Genomic DNA, 27,258 nt, shown 5'->3' with positions numbered 1-27,258 from the left:
TACTGCCTGGGCCAGGAGGATCTGGGAGAAAATGGTGTAAACTGTGCCTGGCTGTGAGTCAAACAAAATAAACTCCCCACCATTATCTGGGGCTGATTAACTAGGTCTTTTCTCCTCTTCCTCCTCCTGGCCCTCTGCCTTCTAGGCATTCCTTTATTCACGAGTATTTCCACCGGAGGCAAGGACCATTTTTCAAATCAGTCCACTTTTCTGCTTGGGAGCAGCTTTGAAGAACAGGTTTGGTCAGGGGGCAGGGAGGAAGGATGAAACCCTTGGCTATCCTGAGGTTTCTGCATGATTTGCGGACGTCTCCAGCTACCTGCCTCGTGACCATCAGAATCGACGGTGGGCTTGAGACAGCGAATACGGAATCCAGGTCAACTACCGAAATAGAGACGGAGTTTAGGTAAGCCGCTTCATCGACCTGGTCCTCGGTTTCCCATCTCTGACCCAGGGGCTGGGAGGGAAAACTCCTTCCCACCCTCCAGGCTTGGAGGTGAAGGAGTGTCCAGTTTCACGAGCTTGCCCAGGGCTGGAGCTGCTGTCTACTTGTTTTGTTGTCTGTCTCCTCCCTTCTAGACTGTGAGCCCGTTGTTGGGTAGGGATTGTCTCTAGTTGCTGCTGAATTGTATTTTCCAAGCGCTTAGTTCAGCGCTCTGCACACAGGAAGCGCTCAATAAACATGATTGAATGAACGAAAGCAGCCAGGGGAGGAAGACTCTGAATCGTGGGATTGGTATTAAGGTCTAGGAGAGCGGTCGGGGGCTGGCAAAGGAGAGCTCCTCTTGAGTTCCGGCCCCTGGCCCGCACGGACCTTGAGCTCATCCATCCAGTCGATGCTATGCAGCATGTCTTGGAAGAGTTTCTGCAGGGCCAAGGTCATCTCCAGCCTGTGACGCCGGGCCTGCAGCAGCTCCAGCAGGTAGGCCCACATGCGCAGGATGTTATCCTTGTGGGCTTTGATGTGCTTCATATCGTGGTAGTTCTCCTGCTCCAGCTCCTGGGCCAGCTTCTCCAGGGCCTTCACCCGCTCCTCATAGGCCGCCGTGTCGGTCTCGATGGCTTCGTGCTTCTTCTTGGCGGCCTCCACGGCTGCCAGGTCACAGCCAAAGTTATCCTGGGCAAGGAGAGGAGAAAAACTTTGGTCGGTGGTGGGGCTCAGGATGAGGTGTGGTGAAGGACAATCATACCCTCCCATATGTGTGTGCGCACACACACACACACCTGTTCTTTATAATAACAGTAATAATGGCATTTATTAAGCGCTTATTCTGTGCAAAGCTCTGTTCCAAGCGTGGGGGAGTTTACAGTGTGATCAGGTTGTCCCACGGGGAGTTCACAGTCTTAATCCCCATTTTACAGATGAGGTAACTGAGGCCCAGAGATGTGAAGTGGCTTGCCCAAAGTCACACAGCTGACAAGCGGAGGAGCCGGGATTTGAACCGATGACCTCTGACTCCAAAGCCCATGCTCTTTCCACTGAGCCATGCTGCTTCCCCAATATTAGCTTTACCCTAGCTAATGATTCCATATTAGCTTTATCCTAGCTAAGACATGTGTCATTATATACCCACACATACACACATGTCTGTTCTGTATCATATCTGGAACATGAGTGCCATCCACACAGACACACACACACACACGCACCAATAGCACGGCTTAGTGGAAAGAGCACAGAACTGGTAGTTGGAGGACCTGGGTTCTAATCCTGGCTCTGCCACCTGCCTGCTGGGTGACCTTGGGTAAGTCACTTGCCACCTCTTAAATACCTGTTCTCCCTCTTGCTTAGACTGGGAGCCTCAAGTTGGACAGGGACAGTGTCCGACCTGATTATTTTGTATCTACCCCCAGCACTTAGTACATTGGTTCGCAGCAAAGCAGTGTGGCTTAGTGGAAAGAGCCCGGGCTTGGGAGGCAGAGGATATGGATTCGAATCCCAGCTCTGCCACTTGTCAGCTGTGTGACTTTGAGAAAGTCGCTTCACTTCTCTGTACCTCGGTTACCTCATCTGTAAAATGGGGACTAAGATTGTGAGCCCCACATGGGACAACCTGGTAACCTTGTATCTACCCCAGCGCTTAGAACAGTGCTTGGCACACAGCACATTATTATGGAGAAGCAGTGTGGCTCAGAGGAAAGAACACGCGCTTTGGAGTCAGAGGTCATGGGTTCCAATCCTGACTCTACCACTTGTCAGCTGTGTGACTTTGGGCAAGTCACTTCACTTCTCTGGGCCTCAGTTCCCTCATCTGTAAAATGGGGATTAAGACTGTGAGCCCCACATGGGACAACCTGATCACCTTGTAACCTCCCCAGAGCTTGGAACAGTGTTTCGTGCATGGTAAGCGCTTAATAAATGCCATTATTATTATTATTATTTGCAAATAGTAAATGCTTCACAAATTATTATCACTCTTATTTTTATAACACTCACACTAACTCTACCAAAGAACAATTTATTCCCTGCTAGGTAGAGCTTTAATTATTTCCTAGGCAGTATTCCTCAACAAATTTCCACTTCTCCTAGTAACTTCTCACCAATATCCAACCCGCTCATTTATCTATTTTTGCTTACTCTTGCTAATGTTGAGAGAAGCAGCATGGCCTAGTGGAAAGTAAATGGGCCTTGGAGCCAGAGGACTCGGGTTCTGTTGCCGGCTCCGCCAGTTGCTTGCTCCATGACCTTGGGCAAGTCACTTCACTTCTCTGTGCCTCAGTTTCCTCAACTGTAAAATGGAGATTCAATACCTCCTACTTAGACTGTGAGGCCCATGCAGGACAGGGACTGCTTCCAACCTAATTATCTTATACCTACCCCAGTACTTAGAGCGGTGTTTGACACTTAATAACAGCGTAACCAATACTATTTATTAGGAAAAAATTAAAAACTGCATCTATGTGTATAAAACTGATTCGGTCCCATTAGATTAAAAGGTCTTTGAGAGCAAGGATAGCATCTCTTACTTGTAACATATGTTTTTTTTTAATGGCATTTATTAAGTGCTTACTATGTGCAAAGCTCTGTTCTAAGCACTGGGAAGTTTACAACGTGATCAAGTTGTCCCATGGGGGGTTCACAGTCTTAATCCCCATTTTACAGATGAGGTAACTGAGGCACAGAGAAGTGAAGTGACTTGCCCAAAGTCACACAGCTGACAATTGGCGGAGCTGGGATTCAAACCCATGACCTCTGACTCCAAAGCCTAGGCTCTTTCCACTGAGCCATGCTGCTTCTCTATGTTCAAAATGCTCAGTACACAATAGGCACTCAATCAATAGTACTTATCAAATGCCTTTTGTGCAAAGAGCACTGTACTAAGCACTTTGGAGAGTACAGTAGAGGTAGAAGGTAGGATCCCTGCCTTCAAGAAGTTTACAACCTAATGGGAGAGACAGACACAAAATAAATTATGTCAGAAGAACCTGGGTTCTAACCCCAGCTCCACTATTTTTCTGCTATGTGCTGTGTGACCTTGGGCAAGTCACTTAACTTCTCTGTGCCTCAGATAAATAATCTGTAAAATGGGGATTAACACTTAGAGCCCTGTGTGGGACACTGATTCTGTCCAACCTGATTAACTTGTTTCTACCCCAGCGTTTACTAAACTGCCTGGCACATAGTAAATGCTTAACATCGCCTTCGAGAGGTTTAAAGCAATGCTGTGGATGTGTGAAGAATTCCCTCTGTCTCTGGTAGAGCAGGTGACTCCATCTCTCTTCTCTCTTCTGTTTCATCTCTCTCTCTCTCTCTTCCCTTTGTCTCTCTCCATCTTTCTGCTCACTATCTTTCATCTCTTTCTGTCTCCATCTCTCTTCTCTCTGTTTCATCTCTCTCCCCTTTGTCTCTCTTCATCTCCCTGCTTGCCATCTCTCATCTCTTCTCTCATCTTTCACCTCTCTCTCTCACCTCTTCATCTCTTCCCCCTCCATCTTTCCTCTCTCTCTGTCTCTCTTCTCTCTTCTGTTTCATCTCTCTCTTCCCTCTTTGTCTCTCTCCATCTCTCTGCTCTCTCTCATCTCTCTTCTCTCATCTTTCACCCCTCTCTCACCTCTTTATCCCAGACTGAGCCCCCTCCTTCCTCTCCCCCTCCTCCCCCTCCCCATCCCCCCCCACCTTACCTCCTTCCCCTCCCCACCGCACCTGTATATATGTTTGTACATATTAATTACTCTATTTATTTATTTTACTTGTACATATTTATTCTATTTATTTTATTTTGTTAATATGTTTTGTTTTGTTTTCTGTCTCCCCCTTCTAGACTGTAAGCCCCTGCTGGGTAGGGACCGTCTCTATATGTTGCCAACTTGTACTTCCCAAGCACTTAGTACAGTGCTCTGCACACAATAAGCACTCAATAAATACGATTGAATGAATGAATGAATGAACAAATACCATAGGGAGAAACAAAACTGACAGGAGAAAGAAGAGAATGCTAAGGTGGATGAGAAAGTGCTAAAATAGTATGTATGGTGATACATACAGAAGTATTACCCTTGACTGTGAGTGCTGTAAAGCAGAGGTGACACAAAACTGCTGAGCAGGAAGTAGTTGGTAAGATAAGACCTGAGGAGAAAAAAAGGAACTGGGGAAATCCTCCTGAAGAAGATGCTATTTGGAAGGGGTTTGAAGATAGAGCTATGTTGTGGCAGATTTGAAGTGGGCGGGTGTTCCAGACAGGAGAAATGGTATAAGTGACAGGATGGAGGAAAAGAGAGGTAAGAATGAAGCTCAATAAGTAGGTTAGCCTGACAGGAATGAAGAGTGTGAGCTGGAGCGTAGTGGGAGAAGAATAGTGGTGAGAGTAAACCGATACTTTCAATCCATTGATCAATCAATAGTATTTATTGAGCACTTACTCTGTGTAGAGCACCTCACTATGCACTTGAAAGAATAATAATAATAATAATAATGGTAGCATTTATTGAGTGCTTACTATGTGCAAAACACTGTTCTAAGCACTGGGGAAGTTACAAGGTGGTGAGGTTGTCCCACGGTGGGGCTCACAGTCTTAATCCCCATTTTACAGTTGAGGGAACTGAGGCTGGGAGAAGTTAAGTGACTTGCCCAAAGTCACACAGCTGACAAGTGGCAGAGCTGGGATTTGAACCCATGACTTCTGACTCCAAAGCCTGGGCTCTTTCCACTGAGCCGTGCTGCAAAAGAGTTGGTACGTAGGGTCCCCTTTCAGGAATTTACAGCCCAACAAGGGAGACAGACACTAAAAGAAATGAGCAGGTAGGGGAAGGAGTTGAAAATTAAAGATATGAATGTAAGTGCTGTGGGGAGAGGAAGTGGGGTGGGTTCCTAGGGTTTAGAGGGCAAGAACTCAAGTTGAATAAGTGACACAGTAGGGAAGTAGATGCAGTGGGAAGAGAAGAGATTAGTCATGGTTTTATATGCAGCATGGCTTGCTGGAAAGACCACGGATCTGGAAGTCATTGGACTTGGATTCTAATCCAGAGGACCTGGATTCTAATCCCGGCTCTGCCACTTGGCTGCTGTGTGACACTGGGCAAGACACTTAACTTCTCTCAGGTTCCTCATTTGCAAAATGGGGTTTCGATACCTGTCCTCCCCCTTGCTTAGCCCATGAGCAACGTATGGGACAGGGACTGTGTCCAACCTGATGATTTTATATCTACCCCAGTACTTAGTACACTGCATGGTACATAGTAAGCACTTCACAAATTTCACAGATACTATATGCAATACCGGCATGAATTACTTGGGACTTTATGATTTTTTTTCCAATTTTAACAACTTCCACTAGAACACACAGTACTAATCTGTAGATTGTTTTTCTTAGCTCATTCTGCCACACACTTAAGATGATTTTATGATTTCCAGGGTGTGCCAGGGATGCAATGCCACAGCTTTTTCTGATAAGGAGCAGGAGGCGTAACATACATTACAACTTTGTGTGAGCTAGGAAGATGACACACGGAGACAAGATCAGATTTGTCAGAGCCTGGAAGGGTAGCCAGAGTCTGGTGGACAGACTGGTTTTTAGATGGTCTGTCTCCTGGCTGGCATCACTGCAGAACCAGATACTTTTCTGTCTGCTTTTTCTTTTTTTCCAGCCTCCGCTGTGGCTTCCCCCTCCAAGTCTGGAGGTTCAGATATTGCACCAGACCTGCCATTCTCCTGGGAGGGGAACGCAAAGGCTCCAGAGCACCTAGGGAATTCAGGGGTTTCCCTGGAGAAAACTAACATTTCTCTGCTGAATCGTCAGCCCCTTGAGAGGAGGGATCTTGTCTATTAATTATACTGTACTCTCTGAAACACTCAGTGCCGTGCTCTGCATACAGTAGCAGCTCGATAAATGCTACTGACTGAAAACACTGTAGGACGATGGGAAGTCGGCATCATCCAGAAAATAGTCCCCATGACTATGCTATCTCATCTGCCTGGCGCAATGTGGGTAGTGTCGCATGTGTCAACGTGACACATGTTGCCAACTTGTACTTCCCAAGCGCTTAGTACAGTGCTCTGCACCCAGTAAGCTCTCAATAAATATGATTGAATGAATGAATGAATGAATGTGTCCTCTTGCCTGGGGCCCCTTAGGTCCGGGGCTGATATCCCGGCAATCGAGCTAACTTCCGCGGAAACTGTCGTCATGCCAGACTAATTGTTACCCATGGATCACCTTCCAGGTGACTTTAAAATGTGATTATTCCCTTTTAGAAGCCTACATTGTAGCACGTTTGATCTTCCTAGCCAACAGGAGACCGTTGAGGGAGGGAGCATTTCTAGATAGAAAGCATGGTACAGCACCAACCCTCTCCCCGATCTAACGCCCCAGGGTTGCCCCCTCCCTTCCTTCCTCCCACCCCTCCAGACAATTAATTATCTCTAGAGGAAGGTTAATGGGCTACCACCTTCTTTGCTCTAGCCCCCCTACCACCACTCCGAAAGAGACCACGCTACTACTCCCAGATCCCCAAGAGTAAATGTCTGGGTCCCAGACCTGCCTCTTCCCTGCCTCCTCTTCCCTGCCTCTCTGTGCGCCACGGCTCTCTCAGGTCCTCCAGCTTTCTCCCCTCCAGGCTGGGGAGGATGCAAGGACTCTTGGCGGGAGAAATCAGGCAGACAACAGACATTTTCCTGGAAAAACCACTTCCAGAAAGGGAGTGGGAAAGAGCAAGCCAGGTCTCCCGGTCCCTGGCTTTCAGGAGGAGGCCTCTTGGGGTCTTGACAGGATTCCCCCATCCCTTTGGTTGAATCGCTCACTCTGCCCCAAAATCCCATGGCCCGAATAGCTTAGGAGCCTGGTGGATGAAGGAGCAGGGAAAGGATACCCTCCCAGGTCACTGGGCTGTTCCAGGCACCCTTGTCAGCAAGAAGCGAGGAGGAAAATGCTACTGCCTGGATCCAGCCCATCCGATAACTGAAAACCAGGTCCCCACTGACCCAACTGTGGTGGACTGCATGGAGAGGAGGGGTCATTGTACACAGCCTTCAGCCCATTTCAAACAACTGAAGGACTGCACTCTCCCTAACTACCCCCCTGCAAACATACACACATCCTCTCTCTTAGTGCTGCCCACATGCAAAAACCATATCCCGTAAGAATCGATCTTCACCGACAACCTCATCCTCAGCTTGCCTAAAGCCAGTGGCTCAGCCATTGCGGAGATTTCTGGTATGGTGGCTCTGTTTCCTAAAAATGGGGCTGAGCACCTCAGATCATTTCCCTCAGGTTCACTGGAGAAGAGAAGTAGCATGGCTCAGTGGAAAGAGCATGGGCTTTAGAGTCAGAGGTCATGGGTTCAAATCCCAGCTCTGCCAATTGTTATCTGTGTGACTTTGGGCAAGCCACTTAACTTCTCTGGGCCTCAGTTCCCTCCTCTGGAAAATGGGAATTAAGACTGTGAGCCCCATGTGGGACAACGTGATCACCTTGTATTCCCCCAGCGCTTACAACAGTGCTTTGCACATAGTAAGTGCTTAACAGATACCATTATTATTATTATTATTATTATTGGAGATTATTATTACCTAGTGCGATCAAAGTGCAAAACACTGAATTAAGCCCTGGGGTAAATCCAGGGAAATCAACTGACCCATGGTTTCTGCCAGAAAAGGAGCATTCACTTTACGTTGGAGACAACTGACCCATTAAAAAAAGAATATCATAGAGACAACAATTAAAGTAAGTTAAACTGCAACAATCCAAAGTTTCAAGCTAGAAGGTTCATTCATTCATTCATTCAATCGTATTTATTGAGCGCTTACTCTGTGCAGAGCACTGTACTAAGCGCTTGGGAAGTACAAGTCGGCAACTTATAGAGACAGTCCCTACCCAACAACAGGCTCACAGTCTAGAAGGGGGAGACAGACAACAAAACAAAACATGTAGACAGGTGTCAAAATCGTCAGAACAAATAGAATTGAAGCTATATGCACATCATTAACAAAATAAATAGAATAGTAAATATGTACAAGTAAAATAGAGTGATAAATCTGTGCAAATATATATACAAGTGCTGTGCTGAGGGTTACCACCCTCTTTGCTCCAGCCCCTCTACCACGTCCCCCCAGAGAGACCACTCTACTACTCCCAGAGCTCCAAGAGAAAATATCTGGGTTCCAAACTTGCCCCTTCCACTCTGTGAGTCACGGCAGCAGCAGACCTTGGGAACCTCAACACCGTAGGCCATAATCTTTGTTGAAAAAACTGACCTAACATGTTTCCAAACATTCTACCCGTCAGGAAGGCAGACTTGGCTCCTATAGTGTTCATCTGGAGGAGGGTGGTAGCTTTGGCCATTGAGAGTGCCCTGCTGCCCCCATCACCCTCAGTGAGTGAAAGCACAAGCCACGTAGAGCCCAGATCTCTACCACCCTGCTGGGCATCATGCCTGGATCCTTTGGAGTTTGGTGAGAGAACGTTTGGGGGTCCTCTCACCTTGAAGAGGTGGTGGACCGGAGTCTCTGGCCTAGTTGTGGGTGTGCAAATGGGAGGAGAAACAGAGAGAAGTCTTCAGACTGTGAATAGGTTGGTATCTGACGGACAGATCCCCGGGGAAATGGGAGGGTCATTGCTCCAAAGAGACAGAAGATAGGAGCAACAGCAGTCAGAACCGCAAACCACATGGTGGATAAAAGAGTGGGATACGAAGATGGGAGAAGCAGCTTGGCTCAGTGGAAAGAGCACAGGCTTGGGAGTCAGGGGTCATGGGTTCAAATCCCGGCTCCGCCACATGTCTGCTGTGTGACCTTGGGCAAGTCACTTCACTTCTCTGAGCCTCAGTTCCCTCATCTGTAAAGTGGGGATGAAGACTGTGAGCCCCACGTGGGACAACCTGATCAACTTGTATCCCCGCCAGTGCTTAGAACAGTGCTTGGCACATAGTAAGCGCTTAACAAAAGCCATCATTATTATTATTATTGGGAGATCGGACAAGGCGAATGGCATACAATAGCTCCCTCCTTCAGCAATGGATTGGAAGACCTCCTAGTAATAATAATTGGGGTAACTGTTAAGCATTTACTATCTGCCAAGCCTTGTACTAAGCACTGGGGTAGATACAAAATTATTAGTCAGATACAGTAATCGTTCCCTATGGGACTCACTGTCTGAGTGGGAGGGAGAAAGAGAATTCCATTCCCATTTTATAGATGAATCACAGATAGGTTAAATGACTTGCCCTAGGTCCCACTGTAGGTAAGTGGCAGAGCCAGGCTTAAAAACTAGATCATCAGACTCTTAGGCCATGCTCTTTCCACTACACCACACTGCTTCTCTAACATCAAGTCTGAGGTTCTAAATTCAACTCTCGTATCCCTATCCCCTCAGCCCTGGAAAAACTGTGCATCCAGAAAAATGAAGACTGCACAGGAGTGGCCACCGGCCTCCGTCCACCTATTACCTGGGCAACCAGCCGCTGGTTTTCACTGAGCCAGGTCTCTCGCATGGCAGCCTTGCGATCAAAGCGCCGGGCCAGCTGTTCCAGCTTTTCCTGGCGAATGAGCTCATTCCTTAGGGCAAGTTCCCGACGGTACTCTGCTTCCTCTAAGCTTTCCCAGGCCTGCAACAGAGAAGGGACATTAGCAACAAGAATATGGGGGATGCAGGATTTCTCAGACACCACCCCCTTCAGCAGATACGCAAGCTTATTAGGCAGCCGGTGGGGAGGAAGATGGATATTGCCCCTCAGCAGGGCAGCCCAGGGCCTCTTGGACCCACACTGGGATACTGATGGATCTGCTTTTGATAACTTTCCCTCTGCCCTTCAGTTCCCTCAGAGGCTTAGTCCGCGGGCGCTCCAGAAATCTTTGTTGACTGGTGTGGCCTCCCAATTTTCTGTTTCCTTTTCCCAAAGACTGTTTAAATCCCCAAACTGCTGAAGCAACAGCTGAGAAAAAATGATCAATTTCATCTTTCTTCCGCTGGAGCTGAAAACCTTCCTTCTCGACGGATACAAGAAGTTGTAAGCTCCTTGTGGGCAGGGATCGTATCTACTGACTCTACTGTATTGTACTCTCCCCAGTGCTTGGAACAGTGTCCTGCACACAGTAAGTACTCAATAAATACGATTGATTGATGAAGGGGCCCCATCTTATGAAATAGCTCCATTGGCAACACACTGAATGGGCTGATGAGGGGCAGGGGGGTAGAGTTAGCTAATCTGTATTGGTTTCAGACAGCAGGTCAACAGCCAGCTCGTGGAATCAGTAACACTAAAGGAGATGGCTTGGTTTACCCAGTCTCACAGTCCTACATAGGGAACCCAATCCTGCTCGCTGGCAAAGCGTAACGGAAAAGGTGGCTGTACCCGGTTGATGTCAGACACGAGCTTCCCTTCGTGGGGAGTGTATACTTTCTGATTGTTGGCTCGCATCCTGGACTGGATGGTGAAAAGCAGGACTTCCAGATTCCCTTTCTCCTGAAACCTGGTCAAGGAAACAGATGGTGAGAAATGACTCCTCGGGGTTTCCACAGTCACACTTCCTGCTAGGACCACAGGGATACAGATGTCCTAGTGATGCTGGGCTTAGACATGATACAATATTTACCTTGAAAACTGTAAAAAAAAATCAATCTATAAAGCTGTTTAACTGCCTCAGTGCCCTGTGGCACTGCCTAGCAAAGTCTGAACTGGAGTTCATGTTATGACAGTTCTAATGAGAGAAAACAGCAACCACCACAGCATCAGCCTCACTTCTACAATGGGAAGACTAACTGGGGAAGCTTCTGACAACAGAAACAAAGAAGTCTTGGCCAGTATAAAGTTGTGGTAATTAATATTACAGGATGCCTCAAGTTTTTCTGTACTGGCAAGGGCTCTTAAATCAGTTTTTCAATTTGCAAGTCAATGAAAGTATGATTTGGGCATTTTCCTCAAAAAGATTCTGTGCCACAAGAGCAATTTTTGCCTACATATAATGTCCACATAGCCACCTAAACACTAGTGAACTCTTCAGCATACTCTAGGCAGGACTAATGGAAGAGTTAATTAGGGAGACAACATGAGTGCTTCCCTGAATGTTTTTAAATGGTATTCACTATTATTATTAATAATCATAATAATAATGACATTTACTATTATTATTAATAATGATAATAATAGTACTATTATTATTAATACTGATAATAATAATTGTATATTTTACGTGCTTACTATGTGCCGGCACTGTACTAAGCACTGGGGTAGATAGAAGATAATCAAGTTAGACACAACCCATGTCCCACATAATAATTGCGGTATTTGTTAAGCGCTTACATGTGCCAGGTACTGTACTAAGCACTGGGGTGGATACATGCAAATTGGGTTGGACACAGTCTCTGTCCTATGTGGGGCTCACAGTTTTAATCCCCATTTTATAGATGAGGTAACTGAGGCCCAGAGAAGTGAAGTGACTCACCCAAAGCCACGCAATACAAGTGGTGGAGACAGCGTTAGAACCCCTGATCTTCTGACTCCTAGACACATGCTCTATCCATTACACCATGCTGTTTCCCCACATGGGGCTCACAGTCTTAATCCTCATTTTAACAGTTAAGGTGACCGAGGCACAGAGAGGTGAAGAGACTTGCCCAAGGGTACACAGCAGACAAATGGCAGGGGCAGGATTAGAACCCAGGTCCTTCTGTCTCCCAGGCCCGTGCTTTAACCACTAGGCCACTCTTGTTCTCCCTTCAGGGTCTCCAACTCAAGACCACCCAGCTAATCCCATCACTCAGAGCAACTCTTTCAGGGACCTCAGCCCGGAATCATTGTTTGTACAGACAAGAGACGACACCTTTGGATATCACGTTTAGTAATCCGCAGGGGACGATATCTGTAATGAATTTAAGTGGGTCACTGCCAGAACGGAAATTGGATATAGGCCTGTAGTTGCACTCTAGACTTCCTATCTCAGATTCTCTTGCCTCAGAGCCATGATAGAGAGTATGCGGAGAAAGGAGGGTTGCAGAGGGAGTAATTGATGAGCTAGTATCCTGGCAAACTGGCTGATCTGTATTCTGTGTATGTGTTTGGACAAGGAAGACTGAATTGGAATGGGAAAATGCCTTGGGAGACCCAAGGTCAGGTTCCTCTCTGGACTTCACAGAGAGGATCTTCAGGCTCCCAGACAGCTGCCCGAAGGTGCCCTTGGCCAGCAATTCTTTGCCAAATGGGCCACTCCAACCTTGAGTGTGAGTCTCCGTGCATGGGTGCGCTAGAGGAACAAATGATTCCTTCTCTGTTGTGTGCTCAAAGCGGAACTTGGCAACTCAGATTCTTTTTTTGTTGTTGCTGCAGTTTACTTCTTTGCAGTTAGCTCGAGAGTCATTCTGGGAGCTGGCAGTATGTCTGCTTGGCACTCAGGCTCTTTCACGATGCTCTCCTGTTTGGACTTCCCTGGTCCAAATGGAAAGATTCCATGGTTTAAATCTGCCTGCAAGTGTAACTTGAAAAACATTCCACCAAAACACTCTGCTCCCACCAAGCTGTGCAGCCTGTTCCAAATGCCAAACTTAAACACCTAACTTTCAATTGCTTCTCAATTCCTCCAAGGATAGTTTCTTTTCTTATTCTGGTTATATATAAAATCTTAGTTCGGCCCATATTTAAATTGACAACTCCATCTACCACTCTGGAGCTGCTAAATCCTCAGTCCAAAGCAAAGTTAGGTGGCTTCATGGGCTAATCATTTGTTAAGGGGGCAGGCTGTGGGGGTCATTCTAGATAACATTTCATTAGGAAACAGGGAAGAAACTTAGAGCTTACTGAAACAGCAAGTCATGTTTTTGGTAGGGTGATAATTTTAGCTAGGCCATACAAGGAGACAGGATGGGCTAGGAACCTTGCTATTAAAGGGGTCATATTGAACTAGCTCTATATAAATTCAGTCCGTCAAAAAACTGCATACTTGCTTGGCTATTTCATGCAAGGGGATGGAATAGCCATTAGCAGGGGAAGCCATTCACTTCTGAGTGGTCCCTCCCTACAGAGAAAGTTAATCACTTTTAAGGATTAGTTTTTTTACATCACCTTCTTGATGCAAAACTCATTTCAGCCTTAAAACTCTATAATGGCTTCCCATTATGGACCGTGGCTTTCATTGTAATTCTTGTTTTGAATTAGTTACCAGTTCCTCTCCAACCCTCCCCCTTTTTAGACTCTGAGCCTCCTGGAGTTCAAGGGACTGTGTCTGAATAATCATCCTTGGACATCCTCAGCACACAGTAAAGTGCTTGGCATACGGTAACAGTGCTTTGCACATAGTAAGTGCTTAATAAATGCCATTATTAGTAGAAGTAGTAGTAGTAAGCACTTACTAACTGTAATCATTATTATAGTAAGATTGTTCATTACATTCTACTGTGAACTCCTTGAGGGCAGGGACCATATGTTTCACTTTTTTAAAATCTCCCAAGTAAGTGGTTCTGCACACAGTGGAAGCATAATAAATCCTTAGACTGGGAGCCCCATGTGGAACAGGGACTGTGTCCACCCTGATAAACTGTTATTCACCCCAGTGCCCAGAACAGTGCTTGACACATAGTAAGCGCTTGACAAACACCATAAAAAATTCAATCAAATGGATGAGTAAGTACAAATCTTGTCTAGCACACTCACTCACTCACTCAGTCAATCACTCATGCAATCAATCACTGTGACCGTGGCCAAGTCACTCTCCTGCTCCGACCATCAGTTTCCCATTTCATGCATCCAACTGACCAGTCTTCCAATGCTGTGGGAGGAACAGCTCCCTTCAGAGTACTGTGTAAAGAGAGTGCCACATAAATTCATTCAATTGTATTTATTGAGCGCTTACTGTGTAAATGCTAAATAAGGAGAAGAAAAAGGCCGTGGAAGAGGAGGGAAAGAAAGTGAAGAAGGGGGAGAAAAAAATGGGGAAGAAGCAAAAGAAGGCAGTAAAAGGGATTGGCATGGGAGAAAGAAGGTAATGATCCCTGACAGTTGTCCACAAATGGAGCTGTAAACTGAGATTTCAGGATAGCACTGCAATGAAAGAAATTCCCACCTTATCATAGCAGGGTAATAAAGCTGTTTTTCTCATAAGCCTATCTGGAGCAGAAGTTTTGAATTTCATTCTAACCTTTGGTGACTTTAGGCAAATCAATTCCATTCTCTGGGCCTCACCTAGCTATAAAAACCCTTTTCCTTGTTCCAGGAGAATGTATGTTCCTTGTCATCCTTTGTATTCAAAGAGGAGACTACTCATGGTGAAATCCCCCTCGTGTGGCTGGAAAGGCCAATACCCTGGCCATGCTATGGACAAAAATAGACCTTGTTGTGTTGTTACACTTAATGTTTGCAGCACCTGCCACTGCTCTCTCTTTTCCCTCCCTGTATTTGCTGATGGCAGCAGAGTGTGCTGGGAAGATAGATGAGGTAATGTGTGCTGACAGCTTTGATTTCCAAAAGTTTAACCATTTCTGCTACTATCATTATCAGCCCGGAGCTGGGGAAAAAGGTGTGCTGCCTATCCAGCTGCTTCCCATTCATTCATTCATTTAATCATATTTATTGAGTGCTTATTTTGTGCAGAGCACTGTATTAAGCACTTGGGAGAGAATAAAATAACAATAGGCACATTCCCTGCCCACAACAAGCTTGCAGTCTACAGGGGGAGACGGACATTAATATAAAGAAATAAATAAATTACAGATATGTTTGTAAGTGCTGTGGGGCTGGGAGGGGGGATGAATAAAGGGAGAAAGTTGGGGCAATGTGGAAGGGAGTGGGAGAAGAGGAAAGGAGGACTTGGTCGGGGATGGCCTTTTAGAAGATGTGCCTTCAGTAAGGCTTTGAAGGTTGGGGAGAGTAACTTTCTGTCGGATTTGAGGAAGGAGGGCATTCCAGGCCAGAGGCAGGATGTAGGCAAGGGATCGGTGGCCAGATAGATGAGATTGAGGTACAGTGAGAAGGGTAGCATTAGTGGAGCAAAGTGTGTGGGCTGGATTGTAGTAGGAGAGTAGCAAGATGAGGTAGGAGGAGGCAGTGTGATTGAGGGCTTTGAAGCCAATGGTGAGGAGTTTTTGATGCATAGGTGGATGGGCAACCACTGGAGTTTCTTGAGGAGTGGAGAAATATGTCCTGAACATTTTTCTAGAAAATGATCTGGGCAGCAGAGTGAAGTATGGACTGGAGTGGGGAGAGATGGGAGGCTGGAGGTCAGCAAGGAGGCTGATGCAGTAATCCGGGCGGGAGAGGATAAGTGATTGGATTAATGTGGTAGCAGTTTGGATAGAGGGGAAAAGGTGGAACTGACAGAATTTAATGACGGATCGAATGTGTGGGTTGAATGAGAGAGAAGAGTCAAGGATAACGCCAAGGTTACGGACTTGTGAGGCAGGAAGGATGGTGGTGCCGTGTACAGTGATGAAAAATGATGGGGCGGACAGGGTTTGGGTGGGAAGATAAGGAATTCCGTCTTGGACATGTTAAGCTTGAGGTGACGGGAGGACATGCAAGTAGAGATGTCTTGAAGGTAGGAGGAAATGTGAGACTGGAGCGGGGAGAGAGATCAGGGCTGGAGAAGTAGACTTGGGTATCATCATAGAGGTGGTAGTTGAAGCCATGTGAACCAATGAGTTCTCCAAGGGAGTGGGCATAGATGGAGAATAGAAGGGGACCCACAACTGAACCCTGAGGGTGGGAGGGGGTGGGGGGGGAGGAAGAGGAGGAACCTGTGAAAGAGACCAAGAATGAGTGACCAGAGCGATAAAAGGAGAACGAGGAGAGGACAGTATCCGAGAATGTATGTGTGTGTGTACAAACACAAGTCTTTCCCTTACTTTGGTGGCTTCTCCACGGTGCGGTAGGAGCTAAAAGTCTGCAGCTGCCGCTGCACCCCATCCAGCGAGTTGGCAAACTTGCGGCTGTTGAGGACGGCGATGGTCTGTTCAATCCAGGTGAGCAGGTCCGAGGCCAGCCCACTGTACTTGTCAATCATCTTCTCAGTCTCCATGGCATGGTCAATCACCTGAGAGAGCAGAGGAACAACAGGGCGACGAGCAGGGTGGATTTGGGGGTAAGAACTTTGGCTGCTTTCCGGTTTGGGCGCAGTCTGTCTCAGGATTCTGGGGAAAGCGGAAAATCAGCCAGCAGAGTAAATAAGTCCTGAGTTCCAACACTACAGACGAGTCTGTGTTTAGCCAGAGCGAGTAGCTGGATGGGATATTGCAGCTGTGAGGAGATGGAGGGAGACTGTGTTGGTCTTTACAAGCTGCGAACCATTTCAGCACCCCCCAGCCTGAGATGTAATAGGATAGGACTAGTGGAACACAAGGCCTGCTTGCATGGAGCGGTTGGATGGTTTTGGGGAGAGTTTCTGTTTACTCTTTCCCTCGAGTTTTGCTCAGACTTGGGGCAAAGTTCCCCAGTGGGAAGGACTGGGGATTGATTGGAGCCTGCAGCAGATGGTGGACTGTACCTTGCCAACTCGTTTGCCCTCCACAGCCAGCACTTTCATCTTCGAGAAATAGTGGTAAAATGCCACCACGTAGGTGATGATGGATTTCTCATCGGGGTTTTCCGTGAAGACATCTGTAAAGAGGAAAAATGTGGTTTTGTGAGAACGGGCTAGTCCCTTTAGTCATATAAGTGAAAACCCAGAAAAAAATCTGGGTCTTCAGAATATCTGTCCTGAAATGCCCCTCAGAAAGGAGTCATTTGTAGCTGGACAATACTTAGTTGATAAAAACCTCCAGCAATGGAGGGATCGCATGGCTGAGGTTCCCGAGGAGAGGGAAATCCAGGCGGGGGACTCCTTAGGGAAAGAGAAAGAATCATTGAAAGACGGGGGAATTGATCGGGAGCAGTGAGGAAGACCCTGGGAGTGCTTCACACACATGTGTAAAGCGAGCCTTTGGTAGAGATCCTCAGCTCTTATAATAATAATAATAATAATAATGGAATTTATTAAGCACTTGCTATGTGCAAAGCACTATTCTAAGCGCTGGGGAGGTAACAAGTGATCAGGTTGTCCCACGGGGGGGCTCACAGTCTTAATCCCCATTTTACGGATGAGGTAACTGGGGCACAGAGAAGTTCAGTGACTTGCCCAAAGTCACACAGCTGACAATTGGTGGAGCCGGGATTTGAACCCATGACCTCTGACTCTAAAGCCAGGGCTCTTTCCACTGAGCCACGATGCTTGCTCTTGGGGCAAGGGTGTCCTTTAGCAGCACCAGGGAGTATTGAAACCTGGGAAACCCTGTGCAAGCAGAAGTGGATTTGAAACAAAGCAACGGAAGATTCAACTCTGTTTCTCATGAGGGCCAACGGATTAGAGGAGAGGGAGCTAACCTTCTGGATCGAGGAGTGGGATAATGCCCAGCTGCCTCTCCGCCACGTTGAATGCATGTTCCAGGTTGTGCCGGGCATTGGAGTGCTTCAGTTTCTCAAAGTCAATCAGGTCTGGCCTGGGGATAAAGCCAGACTGTTAGAAGAAGAACCCTGTAGTGCCTACCACGGGCAAGCCAGACTGGATGGGGCAAACCATTCACAGGGAGGTGGCGGAGAATCTGGCCTGCAGGACAGGCAGAGGAATGCTCCCTGGACTGGTGGGAATATTGGGGAAAGAAAAGGAGACAACAAGGATTCAAGGGTTGGATGGAGAGGGGCTTGAGCCCGTGCCTGATTAGGCATCTGTGGTACCTTCCTTTGTCATTCTTTTGTGGGAATGGACACACACACACACACACACACACACACACACACACACACACACGCACACACATCTTGCCCACATTTCCCCCTTCTCTGCAGGTACCATCATAATTTTCAGTTGAGTGGAACTAGGGATTTTTGAGAGCAGGGATTGTCTCTACCAGCTACACTACACTCTCCCTAGGGCTTGGTACAGCCCTTTGCATAAAGTAAGCACTCTACGAATTCCACTGGCTGACTGATTGGATAGCAAAGCATGAAGTGCTCCTTCCACCCCGTAAGTAGTCAATCAATCAATCAATTGTATTTATTGAGCGCTTACTGTGTGCAGAGCACTGTACTAAGTGCTTGGGAAGTACAAACTGGCAACATATAGAGACAGTCCCTACCCAACAGTGGGCTCACAGTCTAGAAGGGGGAGACAGAGAACAAAACCAAACATATCAACAAAATAAAATAAATAGAATAGATAGATGCAAGTAAAATAAATAAATAAATAGAGTAATTTACAGGGAGTAGTCCTTCTTCCTAGCCACCTCCCCAGCCGCCATATTCATCCTCCCTCTTACAGCAAGAGGATTGGGAGCGCTACGATTATGCCTGTTGAGAGCATTGATACTTAGGTCATAGGTTACACTTGCCATGCTCTCAGCACGTATGAACTAGGTCACTGAGGAGAATAAAAGGCAGGGTGGAAATTCCAAATAAACCCTGAACAAGGAGCTGCCTGCAAAGTACCCAATTTCCAAATACCCTTAAGTAATTATGTTTCAAGATTTTTGGTCCCCAAGAGCCCCACCTCTGTCTTACCTGTGCTTGTGTATCAGGGCATTAAAGGCCAGACCATCCTTCCAGCTGGAGGTGAAGTTGCTGACACTGACATTGGGATAACTGCACAGAAAGAAAACATTGACAGCCTTGAAATCACCACCTTTGTCTCCTGGCCCCCATTTGAACCAAATCAGAGAACCTGTGGATAATACTAATAATAATAATGGCATTTGTTAAGCTCTTATTATGTGCAAAGCACTGTTCTAAGCGCTGGGGAGGTTACAAGGTGATCAGATTGTCCCACAGGGGGCTCACAGTCTTCATCCAAATTTTACAGATGAGGGAAATGAGGTTCAGAGAAGTTAAGTGACTTGCCCAAGGTCACACAGCAGACATGTGGTGGGGCCAGGATTCGAACCCATGACCTCTTACTCCAAAGCACCTGCTCTTTCCACTAAGCCTCGCTGCTTCTCCAACACAGGCCTAGGAGTCAGAAGGACAAGGGTTCTAATCCCGGCTCCACCACTTGTTTGCTGTGTGACCTTGGGCAAGTCATTTAACTTCTCAGTGCCTCATTTACCTCATCTGTAAAATGGGGATTAAGCCTGTGAGCCCCATGTGGGACAGGGACTGTGTCCAACCTGATGAGCATATATCTACCCAGTGCCTGGATCAGAGGAAGGGCTTAACAAATACCATTAAAAATAACCAAAACATAACAAAAATCCTGGAACCTGCTTAGGACTGATGTCTTTGTCGGGGGGGAATCTGTGAGGAATGCCCCCCAGTTAATCTCCAAAATTCTCCTCTTCCCTACGGCCAAGGCCGGAGGGTCTCCGCTTCCGCAGGCTGTATAGCAAATTGGAAGGGTTTGTAAAGGAGGTCTCAGATAGTGGCCCTGGTCAGCTTCTGCCTGTTTTTCCACATAGGGATGATTCTGCCTGTAGAGTGGGAGGAGGGGAAGAAGCACTGTGTTCTCAAAACATACCCTGCTGTCTTCATCTGGCACCACAGCAGCAGCGCATCCTTGGCTGAGCGAGTCTCCCGACCTTCTTGGGTCTGGACCACAATATCTTGGATCTGGAAAACGTTGGGAGGGGAAAAAAGGAAAAATGTAATCCAGGCATTTCTTGGTCCTGTCTTGTCACTTTCTCCCGCCTTTGATTATGTCGGCAATTTAGAGCACTGTAAATCCGGCAGACACCAGCAATGTGATCTGCAGAAGGGCCAAAGCAACCTGCAGGGATGATCAGCCGCTCCTTTTGGGTTCCACTTCTGAGCCCTTTCTGATCTAGTCTGCTCCCGGCAGGACCAGGGCATGGGAAGTTATCTCATGCCAGATTAGGAAGTCATTGACCTGAACTTTTTTGTTGTTGGGAAGCAGTCTGGCCTAGTGGTTAGAACACAAGTCTGGGAGTCAGGAGATCTGGGCTCCAATTCCAGCTCCACCCCTCGCCCGCTGTGTGACCTTGGGCAAGTCATTTCATTTCTCCGTGCCTCAGTTCCCTCATTCGTAAAATGGGGAAATGCTCCCTCCGACTGTGAGCTCCATGTGGGACAGGGACTGTGTCCGATTTGATTTTATTGTACTACATCCACCCCCAAATTTAGGACAGTGCCTTGGCACACAGTAAGGGTTTAATAAATACCACTATTATGTCTGTGTTTATTGGGGACCTGGGGGCCTTGATTTCTTGGGAAGATCGGAATCAGGTGGAAGATTCTCTTTCAGATTCTGGTTGGCTCCAATACTGTAGGCCGTGGGTGGTCTGGAGCTGGAATCGCCAGATTCAATTCCTGGTTGCCATCTGTGACTCCTCCCCCTATATTTAGATGCCTTTTCCCCTTACCCACCCTCTACAACTCCCCAGGTCATATTCCTTTGCTTCCCAGGGCTCCCCAGATCATCCATCTGAATCGTTGGACCTGTGGTTTGCAAGCCAAGTCCATCATCCCCCTTCGAAGTCCCTTATGTCCTCCTTGGACCAACAGCTTCTGGTGAGGTGAGAGATTAGTTCCTTGAAACAGCAAGACCCTCAGGCAGGTCCCAGCCAAATCCGCAATTTCTAGTCTGCTACTTGTAAGGACAAGAAGCCGTCAATGTCAATATGGTTCACTATTAGTTTCTTTCACTTGGGTCGCAACTCTGGGCACCTTAGTGTCATGGCCTTGGGCACTGTCCTTGTCTTTACATGTCAGATGGAAGGCAAGAGAGACCAACATTTTCTAATTAATGTTTTGAAAAAGTTTCCACCGCTCCCTTGGCCTCGAAGGAGACCCTCTTCCTGCTTTCTTACCTGGAAGCGGAGGATGATGGTCCAGATGAGGCCCAGAACCAGACGGTGGTTGCCGTCTACGATGTCGTGGGAGCCCATGTTCTCCAAGTGAACTCGTTGCTCCTTGAGAAATTGAAGTGCTTTGTCCACATTCTCCAGACAGTGGATGCGCATCTTTCCCTTTGTGGGCTTTGGCTGAGAGGTCGTGTGATCAGCGACAGCAGGGAGTAGCCGAAGGAAAGAGCAGTGGGTTATTGGAAGGGGCCTTGAGAAGAAATGTGTACAGCTGGACAGCAGGATGGTCTGTTTCCTGGGAACAAGTTAACTAAGCATCCTCCCGCCACATCATGCCCCACTGGACCTTCCTCAACTCTGCTCAACTTCCTCATCTTCCTTGTTTCTTTCAAGTTAGGATTCTTCTTTTCAGTTGTCCCCAACCGCAGGATACTCGGGCTTAGGGCTGTGGCTTCCCCAGCTTCTGGCCAGACCTTGGAGGGTGGGAAGCACTTGGTCATTGTTGGATGATCAGTTCTGTTGGGGTAACCAACCTCCAGAGAAGCTTTGCCTTGTTAGTTGGAGTTGAGAGTTCTAACTCGAGAGACATAAGGGTTTTGAAGAGGAGAGAGCACGACCCTTCTAGACTGTAAGCTCGTTGTGGGCAGGGAATGTGTTTATTGCTGTATTGTATTCTCCCAAGTGCTTAGTACAGTGCAGAGCACACTGTAAGTGCTCAATAAATATGATTGAATGAATGACTCTCGCCCACCACCCGACTGAGAACATTCCTTCTGAGACAGCAAAACTTTTTACTAGTGTTACCTTACTGCCAAGAACAATACCATCCTGAATTTACAAATGGCACATGTGATCTGTCCCAGGTTGCCCAATAAGGCAGTGATGGTCCTGGGATCAAATTCAGATCTCCGGATGCCCAACTCACTGCCCACCTACTGCAACGCAGGATGAGTAAGGCCACTTTATTTCCAAAGAACTTCAGATCACAGCCAACTTGCCAAAAACTTGAGCTTCAACTCCCCAGCAGCTTTCCTCAGTATTGTTCCCTCACTCCCTGGGATGGAATTTTTAAAGAGGGTAAATATTTCCCATTTCGCAAAGGGAAGACCTAACGTGACATGATCCCAACACAACCTCAACATCAGAAGGCCAATTTCAGGAGAGGAGCTGATCCTTCTAAAATGCCAGTATATAGGGCTCAAAATCCTCAGAGCTGTTACAAAAAGTCAGAGGACCTACTACGAGGCATGGGGTCAATAAAAACAGAGAGGCACATAAACTTTCCCCCACTGTACTCAAGGTTACCTCAAGACTATAAGCTCCTTGTGGGTAGGCATCGAGTCTACCGACACTACTGAACTCTTCCAAGGGCTTTGTATAATGCTCCGCACACAGTAAGCACTCCAAAAATGCCAGTGACTGATTGACTGGTCAAGAAGACTCTTCACCACTCTCTTTCCTCAACCAAGCCAACATGGCCTAGTGGATAGAGCATGGATTTGGGAGTCAGAAGGACCTAATCCCGGCTCTGCCACTTATCTGCTGTGTGGCCTTGGGAAAGTCACTTCATTTCTCTGTGCCTCAGTTACCTCATCTGTACAATGGGGATTAAGACTGTAAGCCCCGTCCAGTCTGATGATATCTACCCCAGCACTTAGAACAGTGCTTGACACAAAGTGTTTAACAAGTACCATCATTATTATTATTATTATTACTTTCACCCAAACCACAATTAGGGAAGGAGGAGAAGGGTTGAGATAAATTAACGGATGCCAGACCCTGGGTGGGACATTTGAAGATGTATTCCTAAGCATTAGGAATAGAAATCAAGAAAGGAAGCAGCATTGCTTAGTGGACAGAACAAGGGGCTGGGAGTCAGAAGGATGTGGGTTCTAATCCCAGCTCCACCACCTACCTGCTGTGTGACCTTGGGAAAATCACTTAACTTCTCCGCAAAATGGGGATTAATGCTGTGAGCCCCATGTGGGACATGGACTGTGTCCAACCCGATTAGCTTGTATCTATCCCAGTGCTTAGTACAGTCCCTGGGACATAGTAAGTGCTGAACAAATACCATCAGAGTGGTCCTCCAAGCCTCCTGTAGTGTCACTGGAGGAGAAAGGATACTGGAGCTGGATGGGAAACTGGGGCTACCGGGGTGACCCTCTAGAGCTTTGCTGAGGTCTTTATTGTAGTATAGGGAGACTTTACCAGCATCTCTCCCGAGAGCACTTCCAGCAGCTTGATCAGCATCCGCCCATCCCTCAGGTCCTTGTAGAGGTCGGAGATGCGACAGGATACCCGGGCCAGGTGGGAGTTCACCCATTTTGTGAAGGTCTTCTTCTGTACAACTTCCCGCTCATCTGCATGGGGAGAAAGGACAAGTTGGACGACTGCAGGGGGGCTGGGATCATTTGTTCAGAGCTCAGGTGGACACATTCCCTCGCCTGAGGTGGCCCAAGTATAGGCCACTGCAGGCCCAAAAGGGTGCATTTAATACCACTTCTCACTTTGAGGGCAAGTAGAGTCCAGTCACTCTCAAAACCGAGACTGGAGATAGAAGACAACAGAGACACCTGGGTTCCGCAGCAGGTGACGATGTCCCCGCCCTCTGGTTACTCATATTCCTGCCAACTGTGCGACACTGCCCAGAGTTACTGTTTCTGAGGGACCAACATCCTTCCACCGCCTTGCCTGACAATCGCCTCCCTGAGGACCCACTGCACCCAGGAGGGTACACTCCAGCCAAAATGATGACTCCTGCATGACAGAATGCGGCTGGGGATGATGGTGTATGGTGATGGCTGCTGTATTCTCTTATGAAACTCCCCCAACCTACTGTGTGGACTATAATGATATTCCCTTTCTATTGATGGAGAGGTTTCAAAAGAGAGGGCCTACAAAAAGCAGTCAACGCCAGAGGCTCTGTGGAGAAACTGATCTCCACAGAGACGTGATGCTGAGGTAGCATCAGCCCTTCCTATCTCTTCAAGGTACCCCAAATTATGCCTCTTTCTCGGCTGGCGTGGTGCTGTACAGCCCCGCCTGGATACACAGGCTACGGAAACTAGGGCAGACCCTATACAGAACATGCTGACCTCCAGGGAGAGGCACGACTCTTTGTGCTATACGGACCGTTCCCTGACTGCCTTTCAATCTGCCCACTAGAGTGGAATTTCCCAGAATTCCCAGCACTCAGGGATGCTTTCCTGCAGAGTTAAGCAATGGAAAGAGGAGAGAAGTCCCAGAGACCTAACTATAATTATGGGGAAGGGAGAGCCCGGGGACTGGGATTATTTCCCATTAGCTCTCTCGCTCCAGCTGAGCCATGTTGCTCACTCGGCGCATTTATTCCTGCCCTTATTCTGGAGCCCATCTGAAGACTTCCAAGTGCAATCTGACGCAGGTGAGCCAGGTCCAGATGGAGGCCAGGGCTCTGCTTCATCCATAAAATGGGTCTGAGGGAGGGTCAGGGGAGGGGCCCACAACCCAATAGCAATGGCTCTAGGCTGTTAGTAGCCTGTGGGGGCTCCTCTTTTGTGACTGAGCAGGGGAAGGTTAGGCTGTGATCTCACTCCCCAGGGGTCCCCCAAGGGAAGCCAGCTGAGGAGAAGTTATGGCAGTTAAGATCCTCTCCTGAGGTCCCAGAATGGACTGCCTCTTGAGACTCCCAGTCTCATCCAGCTGACCTTCCTCTATTGCTGCTGGAAGCCCTGCTAAATAAACCTCTTCTTTCCCCATTTTCCCAAGCCTGCGGCCAGCATAGCCTAGTAGATGAAGCATGGATCTGGGAGTGAGAGGGCTCTGGTTCTAATCCCGACTCTGCCACTTGTCTGCTGTGTGACCTTGGGCAAGTCACTTAACTCCTCTCTGCCTCAGTTACTTCACCTGCAAAATGGGGATTGAGACTGTGAGTCCCATGTGGGACAGGGACTGTGTCCAACCTGGTTAGCTTGTACCACCCCAGTGCTTAGTACAGTGGCTGGCACACAGTAAGCACTTAACAAATACCATTAAACGCCCCCCCCCCAAAAAAAACACCCCAACACTTTCCACCCATCCCCAAGCCTCCTTCCTGAAAACCTTTCCTTGCATTGAGTTTGTGGTCCTTCTTTTCCTTCACTGTTGACCAACACAAACTTCCTCCTCTGGTCTACCAGACTTCACACCACCTGAGCCAGTGGCTCTTTCCCTATGTCTGCCCAGATTCACCTTGTTCCACTCATTCATTCATTCATTCACTCATCCATTCATTCAATCATATTTATTGAGTGCTTATTGTGTGCAGAGCACTGTACTAAGTGCTTGGGAAGTACAAGTTGGCAACATATAGAGACGGTCCCTACCCAACAGCGGGACCAGTCTCTATATGTTCCAGTCTGCTGCTTCCCTTCCTGACCCTTACAGCACACCTGGGAAGCCTCCCTATGATATTTCCCATTGAGGGAGCCTGTTGTTGGGTAGGGACCATCTCTATATGTTGCCAACTTGTACTTCCCAAGCGCTTAGTACAGTGCTCTGCACACAGTAAGCACTCAATAAATACGATTGAATGAATGAATGAGGGCTCTTTAAAAGCGAGGCAAAGGAACACATGATTACGAACTGCCCATCCTCTCCGCTGTCCTGCCACAGTCCGTGTTTTAATGCATAACATTTCGGTGCTCTGCTCCCAAGCAGGGGACGATCTTCTTCCTCACCCTTTGTTATAATAATAATAATAATAATGATGATGGTATTTGTTAAGCATTTACTATGTGCAAAGCACTGTCTTAAGCACTGGGGAAGGTACAAGGTAATCAGGTTGTCCCACTTGGGGCTCACAGACTTAATCCCCATTTACAGATGAGGGAACTGAGGCACAGGGAAGTGAAGTGACTTGCCCAAGGTCACACAGCAGACAAGTAGCGGAGTCGGGATTAGAACCCCTGACCTCTGACTCCCAAGCCCGGGCTCTTTCCACTGAGCCACGCTGCTTCGAAGCTTGTTATAAAGCTGTATCTTACAGTTTCTGGTGAATAGTTTCTTATAGTTTCTGGTGAATCCAATGAGGTGCAGCTCCCTGGGCCTTTCTTTCCCTTGCTCCATGTGGTGGACAGCATTCCCAGGATGACTGCCTTTGTGCAAAGAGGGAGGGGGACTTGGGAAAGGCAGGGTGTTTGAATAAATGAAAGGCACCCCGAGATTCCTTTCTCCACTGTTTCAGCATGAGCACTGCTTATCCCCTTAATTAGTGAAGGGGCCCCCAACTCTCTGAAGGTTGGAGCCCACCGGGGGCAAGACTGCGATACACTCAGATGTTCTCCTTGGCATCCGGCACCATGATTTAACAAGGAGACACCAGCTTCTTGGAAACCCCTCTAAAGCTAAAAAAAACTGAAATAAAAAACTGGCTGAAAAAAACAAAAAACATCCATCATGTTGTTCTGGGGGCCTCTTCAGAAGAAAAGGGGCAGGGGTCTGGAGGTGAATGATGTTTTTATTCATTCAGTCATATTTATTGAGCGCTTACTGTGTGCAGAGCACTGTAGGTGGTGGACCGGAACAGGAGCGTTAGCAAACAAGAGTCAGAGGACCTGGGTTCTAATCCTGACTCCGCCGCTTGTCCGCTGTGTGATCCTGGGCAAGTCATTTAACTTCTCTGTGCCTAAGTTAACTCATCTGTAAAATGGAGATTAAGACAGTGAGCACTATTTGGGATGGGGACTGTGTCCAACCTGATTAGTTTGTATTTAATACAGCGTTTACTACAGTGCCTGGCTCATAGTAAGCACTTAAAAAATACCATTACAAAAACAAAGATCCTGAGGGAGCAGGCCTGAAAGACAGCAGACAAATAGTTCGGATGATGTATCACATTGTCTGCTGCAGCTGAAAATAGCTGATGTCCTACTGCAAGGAGTCTCAGGTTTACACATTATGGAGTTAGGGGCAAATTAGCATCTTCTCTGGGATCGTGAGAGCTCCTAACCTCCCTTCCCAGGTAAGCGTGGTTTAGTGGAAAGAGCCCGGGCTTGGGAGTCAGAGGTTATGGGTTCAAATCCCGGCTTCACCGCTT

General features: G+C 47.4%; 1 protein-coding gene across 1 annotated transcript in view; it reads right to left on the bottom strand.

Moving 5' to 3' along the window:
* The window catches only part of SPTB (spectrin beta, erythrocytic), a 112,812-nt gene that overhangs the window by 78,087 nt on the left and 7,467 nt on the right, over positions 1–27,258 (bottom strand). Inside the window, exons 2-11 of the mRNA XM_038765433.1 lie at positions 23,412–23,563; positions 21,207–21,380; positions 19,898–19,989; positions 18,949–19,029; positions 17,776–17,891; positions 16,901–17,013; positions 16,263–16,450; positions 10,786–10,903; positions 9,880–10,038; positions 815–1,117 (exon numbers count right to left, since the gene is read on the bottom strand). Of these exons, the coding sequence (XP_038621361.1) occupies positions 815–1,117; positions 9,880–10,038; positions 10,786–10,903; positions 16,263–16,450; positions 16,901–17,013; positions 17,776–17,891; positions 18,949–19,029; positions 19,898–19,989; positions 21,207–21,380; positions 23,412–23,563 (1,496 nt within the window). The remainder of the gene's footprint in view (positions 1–814; positions 1,118–9,879; positions 10,039–10,785; positions 10,904–16,262; positions 16,451–16,900; positions 17,014–17,775; positions 17,892–18,948; positions 19,030–19,897; positions 19,990–21,206; positions 21,381–23,411; positions 23,564–27,258) is intronic.

This window comes from Tachyglossus aculeatus, chromosome 23 (genome assembly GCF_015852505.1).
Source record: "Tachyglossus aculeatus isolate mTacAcu1 chromosome 23, mTacAcu1.pri, whole genome shotgun sequence".
NCBI lineage: Eukaryota > Metazoa > Chordata > Mammalia > Monotremata > Tachyglossidae > Tachyglossus > Tachyglossus aculeatus.
The sequence above is the reverse complement of the archived record's forward strand: the minus strand, read 5'-3'. Positions and strand labels throughout refer to the sequence as shown.